The sequence below is a fragment of the Pezoporus wallicus genome, unplaced genomic scaffold (genome assembly GCF_028554395.1).
Source record: "Pezoporus wallicus isolate ANWC-B61680 ecotype Strahan unplaced genomic scaffold, APGP_CSIRO_Pwel_v1 contig_4710, whole genome shotgun sequence".
In the NCBI taxonomy this organism is placed as follows: Eukaryota; Metazoa; Chordata; class Aves; order Psittaciformes; family Psittacidae; genus Pezoporus; species Pezoporus wallicus.
This window is the reverse complement of record NW_026640647.1, coordinates 4,912,636-4,931,889: the sequence shown is the minus strand read 5'-3', so window position 1 is coordinate 4,931,889 and position 19,254 is coordinate 4,912,636. Positions and strand designations below refer to the sequence as shown.

Here is a 19,254-nt window from a genome sequence, read left to right as displayed (position 1 = left end):
ATCATGTAATCTATTTCCCCTGTAACTGCTGAAATCTGTATTAAGGACTTCATCTTACTGGTAGGTGAGTATTTAATTGCAGACAAAAGAGAACCCATTTTTTTTCCCTGTATTCATTGTAACACTGTACTCATTTGCTCTATATTGAGGCTGCTGGTGTAGAAGAGCTGCTCTAAATGCAGGAATTTTCAGAAATGCTTAGCCAGTGCTGAATGCCACTGTGTATCCCATTTGAACTCTTCAGTGTGAACCACCTTTTTACAATTTTGAGATGTCTTTAAACAAACAGGGCTACGACAAAATACCTCTTTGGAACATCATCTACAGCTCTTTGATTCAAATCATACTTATGACCTTGGCAATCAAACATTTATCCTTTCATTATACCCTTTACAATTTATTGTCTGAAACCTACCATCCAGAGCAGAAATTATCTGCTCCATGGAAGGTTTGGCATGATTTCTCAGTAAGGCATATATGGACATCACCATTCCAGGGGTGCAGAAGCCACACTGGGAACCATGGTACTTGGCAAGCCTTTCCTAGAACAAAGAGAAAGAAAGAGAACAAAGGCTCTGAACCCAGGATATGGCTTCACTGGCTTTCTGAATAGTCATCTTCAGGTATGTCTTGGCTCTAAACTGAAAGAGACATAAATGGGATGGATAGACCAACCAGTGGATAAAGAATTGGGCTGAATAGCTGCATGCAGAGAATTGCAGTCAACGGCTCAGTGTTCAGCTGGAGACCAGTAACAAGTGGTGCTCCTCAGGGGTTGGTGTTGGGACCTATCCTGTTCAACATCTTTGTTGGCAACATGGACAGTGGGATTGAGAGTACCTTCAGCAAGCTCGCTGATGACACTAAGCTGTGTGGTTTGGTTGATAGCTGGAGGGAAGGGATGCCACCCAGAGGGACCTTGACACACTTGAGAGGTAGCAAATTCCAACCTCATGAAGTTCAACCATGCAAAGTACAAGGTCCTACATCTGGGTCGGGGCAATCCCAGACACAGGTTGGGCAGAGAAGTGACCTAGAGCAACCCTGTGGAGAAGGACTTGAGAGTGTTGGTCAATGAGAAACAACATGAGCCGGCTTCAGTGTGTGCTTGCAGCCCAGAAAGCCAACCGTATCCTGGGCGGCATTAAAAGGAGCATGACCAGCAGGTTGAAGGAAGTGATCCTGCCCCTCTACTCTGCTCTTGTGAGACCCCACTTGGAGTATTGTGCGCAGTTCTGGTGTCCTCAACATAAGAAGGACATGGAACTGTCAGAGCAAGTCCAGAAGAGGACCACAAGGATGATCAGAGGGCTGAAGTACCTCCGGTATGAACTGACAGGAGAGGCTGTTCAGCCTGGAGAACAGAAGGCTGAAGGCTGCGTGGAGACCTTGCAGCAGCCTTCCAATATCTGAAGGGGGCCTACAAGGATGCCAGAGAGGGGATCTTCATCAGCGATTGTAGCAACAGGACAAGGAGCAATAGGTATAAACTTAAACAGGGGAAGCTTAGGTTAGATAAAAGGAAGAAGTTCTTTACTGTGAGGGTGGTGAGGCACTGGAATGGGGTCCCCAAAGATGTGGCAAATGCTCCGTCCCTGGCAGTGTTCAAGGTCAGATTGGACAGAGCCTTGGGCGACATGCTCTAGTGTGAGGCGTCCCTGCCCATGGCAGGGGGGTTGGAACTACATTATTTTAAGGTCCTTTCCAACCCATTCTACGATTCTACATCATCTACCAGCTGTAGGCCAGTAACAGCATTTTGACTACCCCAGTATGACCATTCATAAGGAATATGCTCATAGCAATCACCTAGTGGAAGGATAATTCTTGCTCCAATTTAGACCCTCATGACCTTAATTCCTTGATTATGAGAACAGAATAAAGCCCAAGACTTTCAATTTAGACACCAATTATACTTCAAATATTTTTAACCACAAATGACAGAACACAGATAATCTCCTCAACCAGAGCCCCAGCACAGAACAGTCAAGACCTTTGGAAAATAATAGAGGAAATTTAGAAAATATTCTTTAATCTATGTGGTCAAACTGTGCTTTTCAGGGACAAGCCAGAGTGGAGGAAGTAAGCAGCTGGTCTAATCCGAGGGAAATCTCTGGCACACAGAAAATGCATTTAATATAATACCTGTCAGTCTGGTTGCCACCTGGGGTCACCCATCCATTCCTACAGCATATGCAGCATGTGGTCCCCAGTGAGATGGCCAGGTGCCATGCTGGTGAGTGAATGAAACTCACTGATGCTCTTTATTCTTCCCCAACCCCTCCTGAAAGCTGGCATCCTACATATGATTGGCTAGGCTGTGTTGTGGAAATTCTGATGTGCTGCCTGCATGGTAGTACATTAGAAGGAGCTCCTTCCATGCTCCATACAGGGCCAATCACAAACCAGCAACTGCTGTATTAATTCCTAAAAACACCTGCTTGTCTAAAAGGATTAGACAAAATTCAGAGTTTCTAGACTCTCTTCAGAAACTCTGTATAGCACGGACTCAGCACCTTCTCACAGATCCCAACTTCATTACAGACACAGAACAGGAAAATCTCATTATCTTGCAGCCCTATATAGTCCAGCTAACACTCACCTGAATTGGATGAATCCTGGTTTTTATGCTTCCAACCCCTTCCACAGTAGTGACAGCAGCACCATGCAGAGAGCATATGGGGAGAAGGCAGGAGTTAGCAGGATGATGTCTTTGAGATGTGAAGGAGAACTATTGTGTTAAATAGCTCTGTCATATGGGTCCATGGAGGAGGAAGGAAAGGATATACAGTTCAGCTAATCCAGAAATACTCAGATTGAGCATAAAAACATGGGGAGAAGGATATGCAAGCATACAAAATCCCACACTTGGACTGTGACAGTATGCACTCCTACCACTGGGCTTAGGCATTAAGTGATAAGCTTTTCTAATTAAAGAACTGGAAGGTTAAGTAAAAAAAAATTTAAAAAAATAAAAAAATAGTACTATATATGTTGTTGTAACCCGAAGTCTAGAGCCAGATGTGATGAAGTCAGGCATAGCATTTCTAATGGTACAAAGTTTTAAGAGGTAGTGAGAGAAAGTGGAACTCCTAACTTCACTATGGGCAAAACTGTACAATTACAATGCAATGTGTCTACTGCTGACATCCATAGAGTTTATCAATGATTACATTAAGCATTTAGTGAAGACTTATTAACAATGAGATATCCTCAAATAAGCACAAAAGAGACAGGTGATACAGATGAAAAAAGGGCTGCTGAAATCTCAAATCATAAAGAACAGAAGAATTTTAAAACATTTCAACAGAAAGTTGGGGGGGTAGTGTTGAGCTTTTGTTTTGTTTCAAAGACTGGAGAAAGAGAATCCATCCAAATGAAAAGAAACCAAGTATTTCCCATTGAATGTCAGTTTTCTTGAAACACTGCATTACTATTTCCATATATCAGCGTGAGGATACTGTATCTGCTTGGCAACTGGATCATATGTGGATATCATCACAGTGCAGGCACCACATCCTCCTATTCCACAGCCATATTTTGTACCTGAGAGACGGACTGCAAAGGAGACTGTTAAAGAAAAAAATCTACAAAATTTAAAAGTTATTTTTTTCTTATACTCTTCTGAGTCTCCCTTTTTTTATGTGTATGTGCAGAATTTGAGGGATCTTTGATCTGATAGCTCCAAAAGAGAAAACATGTACAAACAGATGAAAATAAGAGTACATAAAGAGATGAGAAGGGTAAGGACAGATTCAGAAATGGGTATGAGGCAGACTTCCAACATAGACTTTTTCAATCTCTACAGTAAACACCTGGTAAATTCCCAAAAGACTGAAATCAGGACCCTGTAAATGGGATACAGCAATATCTTATTAGTCTTACTCATAATGCTTTCTTAATCCTTAAACATAATTAGCTCTATCGTGCACTTGCAGAACCATACCAGTAGATCTCAGTATGTTACCTGTGCTGTTTCCTGAACATCCAAGGGGTATAGTAATTTAAAATGGAGCACAATACCGAAGTGCACACGCCTGAATTCTGTATAGAAGGACTTTTCATTACGTGCCTCTATAAAGGCTCCGCACTCAAATTACAATCTCCTTCCGATGTCAGAGTGACCTGCAGTCCAGTGGAATTTATAATTTCCTTTCATTTTAGCTCCTTTTCAGAATGATACATAATCCTATTACTCTTCCTGAATGTGTGTATTTGCATCCATTTTGATTAGCTACTACATGGTTTTCCATCTGATTTCACCATGTTTCTAGATTTCTTTAAACCCAGTGCAATTTTATCCACTGGTGCATTCCCATTGGTAATCATTACAGAACTAATCTTATCACACTGCTTGACTGTTACAGAGATGCTAATTCCACTGAATGCTTGGACAATGTACAGTGCAAGCTAATAAAAAAGCTGCAGCTAATAAATTATTTTCCACTACTGCCTTTCTCAAGTTAATCCTTAGATTGGTGTTGGTTTTCTTCAAGCATAGAAAGCTCTCAATAGCAAAGCTAAACACACTTCCTTAAGAATATAACCTGCACGGCAGCTTCTTAGCGGAGATAATTGCCACTGAAGTCAATAGAACCCTGACAGCAGGTAGCATCCGGAAGAGTCTCAAATGATAGAAAATAAAGATAATAAGATAATAAAATAAGCTTTTGCAAACTCCTTTGAAGGACTGCAGCCTAAATAATTTATCATGGAAGTAGTTCTGTACTGATTTCTTTAGTTACTCTTTTCATCACAAGTGCACTAAAAGATTTTTCATGCTTTGAGAAGCTTTAAAGAAGATTTGGCCAGTATTTAGAAGAATTACACCCAAACTTTAGAATATTATATCCCTGTAACTAGCACACACAATGGACATACAGCACTGGATTGCTCTGCTGAGAATAAATACAAGGTGAGTTGTGTTACTTCTACTTATTGTTCTGTTTACACTGGTTCCCAAAGGAAAGTGAAAACATCTTAATTCCCAGTTGCAGTAATTTATATAATTACAGAATTCAAAGGCAAAATTCAAAGAAAGGATACGTTTCTTTCTTAGATAATACAGCAGCAATTCTTCAGGGTCTGCTTGCCTCTCTGTTACCTACATTATGGAATAAAAAAAGAGATTATAGGTTGCAGAGGGATCTAATTATATTAGATCATCTCAGGAGGATTAACTATGATGATGATGAAATACAATGATTGTGGCATGTTTGTTCAGCAACAGGATCCTATCACTTGAACACAATCTCCAGATAAATAATAGAAGTAATAGGGAAGAGAGGCTGAGTAAGCACTGGATAGACAAGAGTAGAAAGGAAAGTATCTTTGGACTAGATCCTTTGTTGATTCTTGTCAGCATGAATCACAAATCCCTTCGTTTTGAAGCTATAGACCCGTGCATGTGAGAATTCTGTGTATTTTTACCTCCTTGAAGTTGATATTAACCCCTTCATTTTCAGAGACCCATCAGCATAAAAGTAGAGGAAAATCATAGTATAAAAAGAGCAGTGAGAATACATAACTATTTTCAAGGTAATGAAGTTTAGTATGTATGAGTGGGGCTTACACAGGCTTTGCTTTAGCCTTATCTCAAGAATGTTGCTGTATCATCAGCATGTTTCAACTTCTTGGAGGTAACATAATACAAGCAACTTTGAAAACATTTTTTAGGACCCATAGCTGTACAATGAAAAGAGGCTGAACCTCAGGGCTTCTCTCAATAGCTCTGCTATACCAGCAGCATGAGCCAATTTACCAGGTGTGAGACAACATGAATTAGTTCAGGAATTTACTGGGAACTGCAGAATGAAATAAGGTTTCAGTGTATGCCTCTAAGCACAGCTGACATATAATGACAGATAAAACATAACAGACAGAAAAAAACTGAATTAATTTTCCTTGATTCGCATGTTAGAAAAAAAAAAAAGCCAGTCCCCTCTTTCTGGAGTATAAAAAAGTTGACAGGACAACTGAAAAATATCTCTAGAAAAATACATAGAAAGGTTTGGTTGTTTTTTAACAAAGGAAACTTCTTCATTTCAGCTTATATTACAGGTGATGCATTTGTTAATAGGAACTCTTATTTACTTGACCTGCAAAGTAAGAAAAGGTGACAGAATGTCTTAGAAAATGAGAGCTTTTGGCATAACAAATAGAAGAAAAAGAACTACTTATTTTCTTTTGGTGAGTTATTGAAAATATATTAGTAAGCAGCATATTCTTTTACTAGAGATACATTTAGTCCAACTACATGAACTTTAGGAGTGTATTAGTATTAGGTTTTAGTCAAAACTCTGTGATATAATGGGTAATACAAAGCCACTCAGACTATGTAAAAACTGTGGTAGAAAGCAGGATAAGCAGGATTCTATAAGGAAGATCAAAGACAACAGATGATTATTTATGAATAAACTGTTGCTCCAGAATAACATCTTTCCTGAATAGGAACAGCAAAGTACTGCTGTCAAAAAAAAAAAAAGCCATTAAAAACTTACCTTCCTGCCATTCACAAAAAAGACAAGCTCATCTAATGGCTGGGGGCAAGCCATTGCTGTTGCATTAAAGCCTGAAAAACAAAGCTTTACGTATCAAGAGAAATGAAGGAAATGCTATATGCTCCCAAAGGTTAACAGAGGTTGCTTTCTCTTGCAGAATTTATTTTCAGACTAAGCATCAAATTAAGTAGATGGGGAGGAGCCAGTGTGATGTGTGCTGCTTCTCAGCAATTAATGCACGTTCACGCCTAACTTTCTACTCCTACTCCACACCCAACTCTTCTCCGGTGATCTGAAATAATTTGAACACCTCTAATTCTAACCCTGTAACCTAAGAGAGAAAGCACTTAACCGTGAGGAGGGACTTCTGGGCTTGAGCTACAACTGCCAGGCCTGGGTTTTTTATATTATCCAGTAACTGATGAATTTAGAATACATAGGAATGTGTGAAGCTAGAACCCAGAACATGCAATGTTACCCATTTCTGTGGCGTGTCAGATGCTAAGATGTGGAGCATGCTTCTCATTTTAGCTTGTTACTCATGCGAACTATCTACAGAGTTTTTCTGCAGTGACCAAGTTTTAACAGAATCGATTACTACTACGCACACATTTAAAATTTCCTTGTGTTTGTCCCTGTTCTATGCCAGCTCTATACCCAGACTGCTGTGGTGCCATTATATGACCATACTCAAGATATACTGATTTGAGATTCTAGGTTCTCCATTTCTCTGTGGGCACATCCAGGAAACAAGGTCATTAATCTTTAAATGCTTTATTACAGCTGGCGTTTACTTTTTTCTTTTTTTGAAAGGGGACTTACATATATGTATATATGTATACATATAAAGCCTCCATTTGTATATGTACATGTCTTATTTACCCTTCTTACACTTCACAGCAAAGGTCTCTGTATTTCATTTAGTCAGTGCAGGCTTGTAGGACAAAGTAGTCAGTCCCAAATCTTTTACCATTTCCCATGAGAAGAAAAGAAAATGATTCTCAGCAGAGATATGCTGCTTCTTTTGTGGTTTAGCCCCTAATGTATGACTGAAACCTATCTGATGCAAGCACTGAAGCAACGTCAGTCACTAGGTCCTGCAGGCAAAAGCCCTAATGGGTCCTGCTGACTGCAGCACTGCTGTAGTATTCCACATGTATTGCAGGTACAACAATGTAGGTTCAAACGCCTGAGAAAGAACGAGACTTAGCACTAGATTTTGGCAGTCCAATACCTAATTTTCAGAGTATTAGACCTCCAAACCAGGACTCACTATTTATGCTAGGTGATTAAGCTTACACACAGAATGGGAATGCTGAGGGTGGGTACTTACAAAAACACTTCTTTCATGAAGAAAATGAGTAGAAAAAGCTCTTCTTGAGCATCTCCAGTTTGAGTGTTTCTGTACAGTGCACATCAGTGTGTGAACAGCCATCCAACCTGTCAATGCCTTCAGAGCCGTAACCTTTCTGCTAATCTAGCCCCCTAGATTAGCAGATGTGCGAGTCTGCACATTTTAAGCAGTATTAAAAATGTAATGCCACTGCTCCCTTTAACACCTATAGAGTCTAAGAAAATGTACTTCATAATATCACATGTAGCCATAGTATAATCTGTGAGGATGTTTAATTGCTGATATTTCTAGCTTCCATGCAGTTTTTCAAACACCTAAAAGCCAGCAGGTAACTTAATGTGTTTCAGCCCCCCACAAAAACCCAACAACCCGTGTTTGCCACATGCATAGATTTTACTGAGACAACTAGACAACAGTCCCACTTATAAAAAGGCAGGGAGGAATCTGTTAATAGTAACTGAGAAATATTGACAAGCATACTTATGATCTGCACCACAGAAAACAAAACTACAGGTCTGAAACATGATGAATCTCTGGAGTCCAAATACCCCATCACTTCAGGTGGGGAGATGTCATTGGCTGCAAGGGTTGGTCCATGATTTTTACCAGATTCTATTTGCGTGAAACTAACCAGCACCTGTGTTGATGCACAGCTACACAGGAGAAGAACAGACAAGGCACCTTCTTCCCCCGCCCAGTTCAGCAGACCTATATGCCTCCCTGCTTCAGCATATACTGGGATTTAACCACTTTTTGGGGCTGTTATCGACATGTGGGGTTGTGAACTGTCATTATAAAGCCCATGCAGTGAAAATGAAGATGTTTCAAATCTGAAAAGCTAATTATGGTAGCTGGATTCACATTTAGCTTTATTTATTGCCCTTTTTTCAATATATAAAAGCCAAAGTAATACAAAGTGAAGAAAAAGAACTAAAACCCAATAGGGCTCTAGCTGCTATAACCACACTTCTAATGCCACTTCAGATTACTTGCTATAACCTGCTTGGCCTCCTGTTGCTATGTGTTATCTTCCAGTCCTGTGCTTTCCTATGCCTCTGCTGTCCCATCACACCTAAAATGGTCTAGACACCTATGCTGAATTTCACCTACTCATAGTGCTTACAGAGAGAGACAAACAAATTGAAACAATAAGAATTTTGTATTTTAATAGCCAATGCAAAACCAGTTTAACCTACTACCCTGATTTGTGTCACAGATACAGTATCAATTCATAAGAGATGGAAGGCAAGAAGAGGAAATAGTCTGTGGAAAACCGAGGAGCAGTGAAATGAAAACAGCCTACAGGCTGACATGTCAAACAAATTAGAGACATTTATTTTCATTACAATTGGCAGTTTTCATGGCCCTTACTCACTCTGATGTATGAGTAACCAGAAAAGCAATCACCACGCTCAGCAAGGGATAACTAATGCAGAGGTTCACTGAAACCACACACTGAATATACAAACTACTTATTTTCTCAGTTCTACTCTTTCCTGAAAGAGCCTGCTGCAATTTTTTGTGCGCTACTTTGGGTAACTTCCGTAGAACTCACTAAAAAAGTGACGTGTTTTCTCTGTGTTATGATGTACCCCAGATCAAAGCTCCAACTTCAAAACCATGGAGATTTGTGTATTTGTGCTTGTGTGCATTCAGAACTGAAATCTCAACTTTGCACTTCAAGAAGATTCAGACGCTGAAATCTGAACACTGCGGCCAGAGCAAGCTTTCATAATATATTAACTTTGATATATTCTATCTTATTTCTTGGTCTCCTCTTTGGTTACAAATATATACATACTCAAATTTAGTAACACCAGAATTTGTTACCATTTAATACGGTGATGCTTTGTATTTTTGTGTTTTCTCCACCTGCTGCTACTTGAGTTTGGTCTAACCCTACTGCACCACAGGCAGCATCAGAGGACTGATCTCTGCAAATCAGCTTTTAACCCCTTTACATTTTTTTCTGTCTTTATCACAGGAGTGACTGAATGTGGGAGAAAGCTCTTAACTGTACTTTCGTGGCTCAATATAGTCTTGAGCACAGGATTAAGCTCTGCTTAAGAGTCCTTTCCAGAGACAGGTTCATCCAGTCTCGTATTCAAAGCACACTGAACTCCAGGAGAGTTTTCCCATTTTAAAAGCTGTTTGGAGTCTTTTGGCTTTCTCCATGAGAAAAAGAAAGGTTCTGGTGGACTCACTAAACAACTCTTTCCAACTTCTGGGATAAAACTGATCTCCTGAATATGTAGGTCAGCCATAGCAATTTGCCTGGCATAGCAAAAGAAAATACTAACTTGTTTCTTGCATGTTTTTAACACAAAGATACCTATGTCAAAAGAATCTAAAGCAGCTTTACTACAAATCAGAGCATCACTTCTGATCAAAACGGGACTGAATCCAACAAACAAGGTTCTGATTCTTCAACAGTTATCCTTGCACTTACACTTCTCTTCAAGACTCAAATGTAAATTAGGAAATAAGCTGAAGCCATTAAAAAATCATTTATCTACTATGTTGTTAAGTGTAGTAAGTGACAGTAAGTTACCAAACATACCTTTATACTTCATCCTAACTTTCTTCTTCTGCAGCATTTGAACTGAGCTGTTCAGGGAATCTTTCTTGTTGAATACATATGACTCAAATGCAGGAGATGTATTTTTAGCAATTAAATGCAGTAATTTAAACAGATGATTGTAATGAATACACTAGATGGAAAAGGAAGATAAGGATAGAAGATGGAATATGCTTATTTTTGGTAGCTGATTCTATTCTGAAATGAGAAAATATATTTATCTGCGTGTTGATTAGTGTGTACTGGGACTGTAAATCAGTTTTCCATTCTATTCCATTCCATTCCCGTCTTGTGCTCTCGGGGTTGTCATTCACACAGATATGGCCTGAGGACTGAAGGAAGCAGATTCGTTGTTTGCCATCTAAGAGAACAAGCAAGAAATGAAGAGTTACTTGTTAGTATTATTTGACTGGCAAGCTCCCAATATTGCCCTTATCAGGCCTCCAAGTCATACAGCAGTGTTCTACAGGAGGTATCTACAGAAGATGGCTAGAAAGAAGGTCAGTGATAACTGGTGTCAGGGCCAGACAGGTATAGAGAAGCATGATCCCTGCAGTACTGGACCTCATCACCCATAAGCTCCTGTGATGACAGTAAGCCCACGATCCTATTGATTTGGGGCCAGTGATGCTGCACCACAACCACAGAAATACTATGGAAGTAATCTGTGAGTGAGAGCTCAAGACTTTCCATGGCAGAGCCTCAGAAGCTCAGGACAGTAGGGATTTATATGCTGACAAGAACCTTGCTTCACAGATACTGTAGGCTAAATAAAAGCTTACTAATAGAATTGTAATAGCAGTGGGAATATGACTACAGTGAACAGTTGCAGAAAACGTAGAATATAAAGGATAGCATTATTAGTAGTGTATTGCCTTATCTGTTTTTCTTCTGTATCCTTTTGTTAGCTGAGTTAATTACTTTTTTCACAAAGACTCCTGGGCATAGCAAGGACTGTAAGAATGAGGTGACAGAATGACTTGCCAAAGTGCAAGACACTGGGAAAAAGCACCTGGAAAGAGACTGAAGGCACCTGGAGGCTGATCAATTGCATGTCAGTAAGAGGAGCTATTTAATCCTGTATGGGATTTGACATACCAAAGAAAGAAGCGGGGCTTCAGGGAAAGAGGGACTGTAAATTAAAAAAAAAAACAAACAACCCAAAAAATCATTATACCAAACCAGGGGAATTCCAATACAGTGCTTGAATGGCATTTGTTGGAGTCATTTGTCTGAGATGTGGTACAAGACGTTTCAATTACAAGGAGCCATATAATACTGCTGTATGCAAAGCATGATCAACTGGAGACATCATCAGGCACCCCACGATTCAGGGGTGCCAAAAGCAGTATGAAATTCTACCCAGACATACTTCAACAGACCCTTTCCCAATTTTCTACTACCATCTCAGTGAAGTCATCGTCGCAGCTTGCCCGTATTTGTTCAGCGGTCAGAGGGCTACTCAGCACAAAGCTCGTCTTCAGTCCTCTTTCATTCCTTGCACTAGTTACTGCATCTCTCAAAGCAAAGAACACAGAGCATCCCAAGAAAAGTCCTGCCTCACCTATGCCCTTGAAAAGAAATAAAAAGAAGACAAATAGGTGTAGGTTTAGAGCAAATGAGAGGAGCACATGCCATGTCAATATCAACTAAAAAGCTTAAAAGTCAGTGACTCAAAAAGTGTTTCAACCTTCAGTAAGGAAATTCATTTTAGATTTAGTGGAAGCAAGCTTAGATCACACCAAGTCTTCTGATAGTAGCTGCTTCCTGCGAGCCAAAAATGTTGATGCAAACATTGGCTATTGATTTTAGAATCTCTTTTGCTCATTGCTGAACTGAAATTTAGAATTACTAGCAGATAAAATTACAACAATCCAAATGCAGGTACAGATACAAGAAACAAAGCCTGAACTCATGTGCAAACACCACTGACCTCAGTGGGCTTGACATCCTCTCACTGGTTCTGACATAAGATTCACATTTGCTCCTTATCTCAAAGATATGTCAAATCCACCCTTATTCCATAGTCCTCTCAGTGCTGTGGTACTGGACATGTTAATGTGATATTGCAACTGTATCTTACTTAACTCCTTGCTGAAGTACAAGAACCAAACATCTTCCCCAAACATGCTGCATGAAGAATCATATCTTCTTGCAATAGCATATCCTAAATGTTGTAAGTAAAACAATTCTATGGACATTTATTTGAAATGCTAAAGAAGAGGAAATGAAAACTTACATATGTTTAGTGTCAGAGTAATTTCTCTGTTTGTCCTGGGATCTAAGAATTTGGCCCTGTAATGGTTTGCTTACCTTGGATGCATAGATGGCATAAGGATTTTGGGAAGATGACAGCAGGGAAACACTAAACTGTTCTGGGATATCACAAACAGAAGGGATCTTATACAGATCTGGACCCCGAGTATAGAGGACTCCTTCTGGAGAATACTTTAATTCTTCCATTGTGTACAGTCCAATGCCTTGAACAAAGGCACCTTCAATCTTTAAATAAGAAAAGACATAGCATTTACATTCTCATATTTGGTAAAATGGGTAAAATTTTGTCAAGAACTGATTTAAATCACTAGCTGTTAAAAGATCATTTTCATTCCTTCTTGCCTTCAAAATTTTGGGGCTACCTTGATGGGAAAAGCTTTCACACCTCTATTTCATACCAGGCAGAGACAAATGCTTTCATGATGAAGTAATAGCAGGGAAACGCCTTTATTAAATTTCAGGCTATAAATGGGGAAGGCAGATCAAATGACAGGAGAATTTGGAGACTGTAGGTCACAAACAGGATGTAAGTTCAGCAAATAGTGGGCATATATACATACAGGAAGTACTACAGGTTGACACCATGGGTAAAATTCAAGCTTCACTGATGGAAATAAAGCTCCTACACAGACTCAAATGTGGCAAGTCTACAAGTAAAGGACTTTCTAATATGATCTATGACTTTTAACATTAGTAAGAAATGAACATTTTCTGAATTAATGAGGTAAGAAATAAGACAGCAGGAACTTCTTGGCACATACCTGTCCTATATCCACAGCTGGATTTATGCTGCATCCAACATCCATAACAATGTCTGTTCTGAGGTTCTGTCAATAAAATTCAAACGCATGTTAGAGAGATGCACAGAGTGGAAGCATTAGAACATAATATGGGTTAGAGCTAGTATTCATTGGAATAATAGACACTAAAATAGAGGCACCTCCATATACACAATTTCAAAGTGATTTCCAATACCCAACAAGCAAAGTAGGCTTGTCTCAACTTCGTCAGAAGTTTAGACAGAGACAGCCTTGCCAGATTTTTCCTACTGCACAAGGAAATCCCCATATAAATAAGTACAGATAGAGAGCATATGATCAGTTATCTATAACATTTAGCTGTCTAGGTGGTCAAAAACCTGGAAACAGAATATTTAGCTCTGCTGTTAATTTGTTTGCTGGCAAACAGTGAGAGAATAAGCAAAGAACATGTCAGATGTCTGCCATAATCTGAAAGGTGAACCCATGTGACATTAGTACAGATGTGCCAAAAACTTCTTAACACTACACAGCTTTCATTCTGCTCCACCTGTAATTTGCATTTACACTTTAAATATATTATCATGTGAGGACAGGTTACTTACTAATAAAAAACCTGAATGGCTGTTGAAGCATCTAGTGATACAAACAAACCTCATTCACATTATTTCCAGAACTTCCATGACACTCAGTCATTACCTTGTGATCTCCTGTTAGGCAGTTAATTTCAACCTCTGAACAAGCAGCTCCATAAAGAAAATACGTGAATGGATGTCCTTCCCCTTTCTCCCAGTCCATGTTTTCATTGTAACCTCTGATGGAAGAAGATTAATGTTTGCATCATAACAAAGCAGATGAGCATATAAAAGATTGAAATAACTTTAACTTTTAGTCTTAAATAAAAGATCAGACCCCAGCAGTTAAGTTCCATGAAATCCTACAGCGCACTAGTAGTTTAGGTTTGGTGGATCTGGTGTTTATATAAAATTTAGCAGACAAGCAAGCTATTTCAGTTCAGGAGAGTCAATAACCAGCGCAATCCCAGAAATACACTAATAAAGACATGGTAATCAAGTACACAATACAAATTTAAGGGAATTCAGAAAAAGGTAGAAAAACTGGTCAGGACCTATGAAGGAATAACTTACAAGAGAGAAATTAAAGAGTTAAAATTGCAGAAACTGCCTACAGAATGAGAGGGTTAAAACAGGAATATCGAAATAAAGGTGTAATTACTTAGAAGAGAGTGGGACTTACTAAGGAGACTATAGCAGTCAGGACTGATGGGTAAATTCAGCAGACACAAGAGGACAGTGAAGTGTGGTATCTCTGAACTATGGGAGCTGTATGACCAAGGCATATTTTCTGACCCTATCTGACTGAAATGTCTTTGTTGAGCGTATTTAAAATTATACTCCATAAAACAATTATAGTATAATTCAGAGAACTGAATCATGCATTGAAAAAAAGATACGCAAAATCCACATATTCAACTTCCCACATCTCATCTGGCTCAGCTATCTTTGAGATTCTTGGATGTGAAGAATATAACTGGATAAGAACTAGATCAATACAGGATGTGAGGCTCATGGAACTGCAGATAGTTTTGGACACCATTTAATGTCAATGGCAAACTATGACTGTTGTTCGTTGCTTTGGAGATACTTTTCCTTTCCGGTTCTTACAAACACTGTGAAAGAATTCAAAGAGAAGGGGCCACTAGACTTGCACTGAGAGAGAGCAGTGGGAATTGTGTTTAAGATTACTGTGTCCTACCATAGCACGTTGTTGTGAATAAATCCAAATATAAGAGTATACATGGTGGGAATTTTCTGAGGCTCCAGAAGCAGAGAGCTCAAAACAATGGCCCCAAAACTAGGGTCAGTGAGGAACCCCTATTCTCATGTGAGCACTAAGTCCCACCCTAGCTTTCAATCAGTGCTGAATCATAGCATCCAATTCCTGAGAGAGTTTTGTTGTGGTTTTTTGCTTGGTTAGATGTTGTTGTTGGTTTTAGCTTTTTGGTTTTTGTTTTGTTTTTTTTAATTTGCCATGAGTTTCTCTTAAATCAGTCCTGGTCTATCCTAGGTATTTTTTATGAACAAAAATGTATTACCTAAAGTAGCCAGTAGCTGAAAGACTCACACTCTGTTCAAAAGCTTCTTTAATCTGTAACATATAGCAACGTTTGTGGTGAACAATGGAAGGAATCAGGAAGGAACATGTATTTGCTTGATTTACATTTATTTACTTATTTACACATATTTACTTATAAAAGAAACTGGAACAAATTGTAAAGAAAGGAAGGACCATCTGAGTTAAGCATGTTTAGCTGCACATGGGGCCTAATATTGTACAACTGAACTCCCTTTAGATGGGCAATCTGAATTCTTTTGGCAATACAATAAAGAATAGACTAGTCAACAGTGGCGTTCTTGCAGAATCTTTATTACTGGCAGTGCCATAGTCAGAAAGGGCTCTGCTCAATTTTTTTGTTCAAGTTCAACAGTAATGGGTCTCTCTTTGTCAGTTGAACAGATCTGGTTGGTAAGTCACTGAGTAAGAGATCTGCATGACTTATTTGCACAAAAGTGACAGCTGGAAAGATAAATGCTCTTTGCAGTGCTCTTCTGCCACTGGTAAGAATGACAGTATGAGGTCCCAAATCTATTCCCTTTCAGGCATTCTCATGTTAGATTTACTCAGTTCACAAGTCAAAAAGGTGTTTGGGTTTTTTAAATTACCTTTAATTTATTGTATTTTACTGACTTTGCAAGATAGAAATTTACCTCTCTGCATATATTAACATTCTTTCTTAGGTAATTTCTGCCATTTCTGCTAGTATTTTCAGTGTGTCTGATTAATTTGATATCCATTAGAGATTATCTTCGCATACATAGCTGTCAGCTGTCAAGCTAGCACATGTCTGCCAACATTATTTGCTGTTGCTAGGAATTACTACTGCCAAGAGCTTACATCTTCACAGTCATTATAGTATTTAATAACTTGAGAAGAAACACCCTGATGTACTGAATCTGTAAATGTCCTTTTCATTCAACCACAGACAACAAGCAATTGACAAGAAAACATAACAGATTTTCTTTTAACATCTCAATACACAGTACTAGATTCTCAGCCATATTTGCACAAAAATAGTTATTATAGGAGAAAGCTTTTAGTTAAGAAGATTCAGTTTCTAGCCCTAAAATTTTATTCAAGTGGGCACCAGACAAGGGCCATTTCTATAAATAGCTTTAGCACTATTTCTGTACTACTCTACTGCAAACGTGACTAATATTATAAGTAATTACATATTAATTAGAGTAACAGAAGCAAGGATTCCTGCTACCTTTTATGTAATTCTGTAGTATACTGTATATGGGAGAGAGATGGAGGTAGGAAGTTGAGAAGGCTTCTCTTTATTGATTTGGTAAAAACAAAGAACAGCCATGTAAGAAAACCGACACTGCACACATATACCCTTCTGTCAATCTTTTGGCAACAGCTTGTCTGAGGGTAAGCTGGGGTGCACTGTGTTATTGCACAAGCTGATATTTTTGTATATTAAAAACTTCTGTGCCTCCAAATGTGTCTTCACAGATAGCCTCCCCTCCTTTCCAACTAGATAGAATCTGAGTTTTTCCCACATAGCTAAACCAAGAACCCACACTCCATCTTTCTGTGAAATAACCTGTTTCTACAGTTTTTAACTTCAGGATTATTAGGCTGAGCAGACTGATAGATTACAATACATTTATCAGAGGTTCTGCAAGCACACAAACAAATTTAGTAGGATTCACGTCTTACCCATTCATTCCAGGTCCCTTCTGGGTTCTTGTTGATGATGGGCTGCAGGCGGTTCAGAAGAGTTTGGCAAGCATCCTGGAGAGAAGTCAGGAGAATATAACCCAAAATTAACACAGTTTGGTACTATTCAAGATATGTTCTAGCTAGTGTAGACTTTACACTGATTATCTTGGTTTGAAAAAATATGATAGGACGTGTCATTGTAACTGCAAACACGCAAACCTTATAAAGGGTTAAGTTACAAAGGCTGGAATCTGCATGACTCAGTAGATTTAGAACAGGAACAAGGTACAAGATTTGCATAGGACTAGTTAGTGTTATGTAAAACAAGGATTTTGTAAAAGATAACCCTTCTGGGAAAAGCTCAGATCGTATTCTGAAAACACCTAAGTACCATTACTGAGAAACTGTAATCACAAGTCCTGTTTCGTCTTGCCAATCTCCAGTGGTATTACTGGCAATCTCAAACTTGACTTCTACGATCCCTAATGCTTGAAGTTTGGCAGGCATTAAATACCCTGAGGGATAAGGTGCTTTCTTAAACTAATACTATTCTTTACCTTCACAGCCATGCCATTGACATCTGTCCCGGCAGATCCTGCTGAGGCACATGCATTGGGAACAGTTGTGGTGCTCGTTTCACAGAAGTGAATACGTGACATGGGGATGTTCAATTCCCGACTAGCAACCTGTTTTAGGAAGAACAACATATTCTTCTCTGTTTTAGAAACATTCTAAACACTCCAACAGTTCCCTTGTACTTGCTGGTCAGCAATACCAGGAAATAACACCAGGACCAGCAAGTCCTCTTCCAACCTCCAGCTGAAATCAGTTTGTCAGTACAAAGAAACATAAAAAAAGGGCAATGATTTCGCCTGTACTCCAACTCTGCATTGAGACTCTGGAATCCAACATTTGGTTCCTGACTTTGCTGCTTATATCCTGTATGGCTTAGGGCAAATTATGCAGGTCCAAATACCAAGCTTTCATAAAGTTGATAAATATATTTACAGATTAAACAAATACAACCATGAGAGTATTGTCTGAACTGTATACTAATCTAAATGTTGTCTTCTTGATACCGTGGTTTTTATGGGATCAGCCCCTGAAAATCTAATTTTTAATAAGCCGCTACTCATACCATTGGAAGAATAAAAAGTGAACAATCTGTATTTTCTTTCTGCTGTTTCTGTCACTCTTAATGAAGGTATTTTTGCTTTCTAACTCTCTTAATGCAAAGAAGCCATGGCTATGCTCATAGAGAAACTGTCCTACTGTAAAACTAACTAACCAAGAAGAAAACCTTCACACTGTTTACCTGCATGGCAGAAAAAGCACAAGGTAACACTTGTTTGTATCCCTTGTTACCTGAATCATTTTGGTATGAATACCCTGCCCCATTTCAATTCCACCATGTGTCAGAAGCACAGACCCATCAGTATAAATATGAACCAGAGCAGAAGCCTAAAAAAGTAAAAACAAGATTAGACTAGTGAGAAATGTGTTGTATATGGTGATGAATTGATGAATCAAAAATGACAGACACAGTTTTGAAATGTATTTCCATTTATCTGTTTAATGCTTTTGAATAGAAGACAAAATTTGGAATGCTAGTTCCTACTCTTCCTCTAAAATGAACTTGAAAAGATACTAATCCTTGGAGGTCTGCTTTTTCTGTTGCTAAATACTGAAATAAATCTACACCTGGCAACAGTATCTCAATGGTTCCAAAACTAGCTGGAGTTCCTCACTCACTAGTAGCTGTACATGCAAATTGCTGCAAGTTCCATTGCCTCTCTCACTGATGTTTGAGAGCCTTTGGACACAGGTTTTTCAACAGCACAGGTTGGTCAAACTGTAACAGTCACATCAGTAAGGTTTTGAATGAGATTCTTCCTTCTGGACTCAGTTGGAAGTAGCACTTTAGACTACAAGGACCCTGTGACTTTAGTCTTGAACTGAGACAGACAGCTTGATATG

At 38.9% G+C, this 19,254-nt stretch overlaps 2 protein-coding genes across 7 annotated transcripts in view; both read right to left on the bottom strand.

Annotated features, from left to right (window-relative positions):
• The window catches only part of LOC130604868 (aldehyde oxidase 2-like), a 43,422-nt gene extending 36,389 nt beyond the window's left edge, over positions 1 to 7,033 (bottom strand). The window contains exons 1-5 of one of the 4 annotated variants that reach the window (XR_008973543.1): positions 6,501 to 7,033; positions 5,047 to 5,104; positions 3,462 to 3,558; positions 2,603 to 2,711; positions 416 to 542 (exon numbers count right to left, since the gene is read on the bottom strand). Coding sequence is in view for 3 of the 4 variants with exons in the window: in XM_057419803.1 (XP_057275786.1) it covers positions 416 to 542; positions 2,603 to 2,711; positions 3,462 to 3,558; positions 5,047 to 5,104; positions 6,501 to 6,554 (445 nt within the window). In the remaining variant the exon portion in view is untranslated. Of the gene's footprint in view, positions 1 to 415; positions 543 to 2,602; positions 2,712 to 3,461; positions 3,562 to 5,046; positions 5,105 to 6,500 lie in introns of those variants that run through there. The other 3 variants (XM_057419803.1, XM_057419802.1, XM_057419804.1) reach the window with 3 other exon arrangements.
• Positions 7,034 to 8,994: 1,961 nt separating this feature from the next.
• The window catches only part of LOC130604867 (aldehyde oxidase-like), a 40,368-nt gene continuing 30,108 nt past the window's right edge, over positions 8,995 to 19,254 (bottom strand). For 2 of the 3 annotated variants that reach the window (XM_057419798.1, XM_057419799.1), the window contains 9 exons: positions 18,643 to 18,738; positions 17,835 to 17,963; positions 17,275 to 17,349; positions 15,584 to 15,636; positions 14,167 to 14,281; positions 13,471 to 13,536; positions 12,746 to 12,934; positions 11,836 to 12,003; positions 8,995 to 10,793 (listed from right to left, as the gene is read on the bottom strand). In XM_057419798.1, coding sequence (XP_057275781.1) covers positions 10,743 to 10,793; positions 11,836 to 12,003; positions 12,746 to 12,934; positions 13,471 to 13,536; positions 14,167 to 14,281; positions 15,584 to 15,636; positions 17,275 to 17,349; positions 17,835 to 17,963; positions 18,643 to 18,738 — 942 coding nt within the window. In that variant the 3' untranslated portion in view covers positions 8,995 to 10,742. Of the gene's footprint in view, positions 10,794 to 11,805; positions 12,004 to 12,745; positions 12,935 to 13,470; positions 13,537 to 14,166; positions 14,282 to 15,583; positions 15,637 to 17,274; positions 17,350 to 17,834; positions 17,964 to 18,642; positions 18,739 to 19,254 lie in introns of those variants that run through there. The other variant, XM_057419800.1, reaches the window with a different exon arrangement.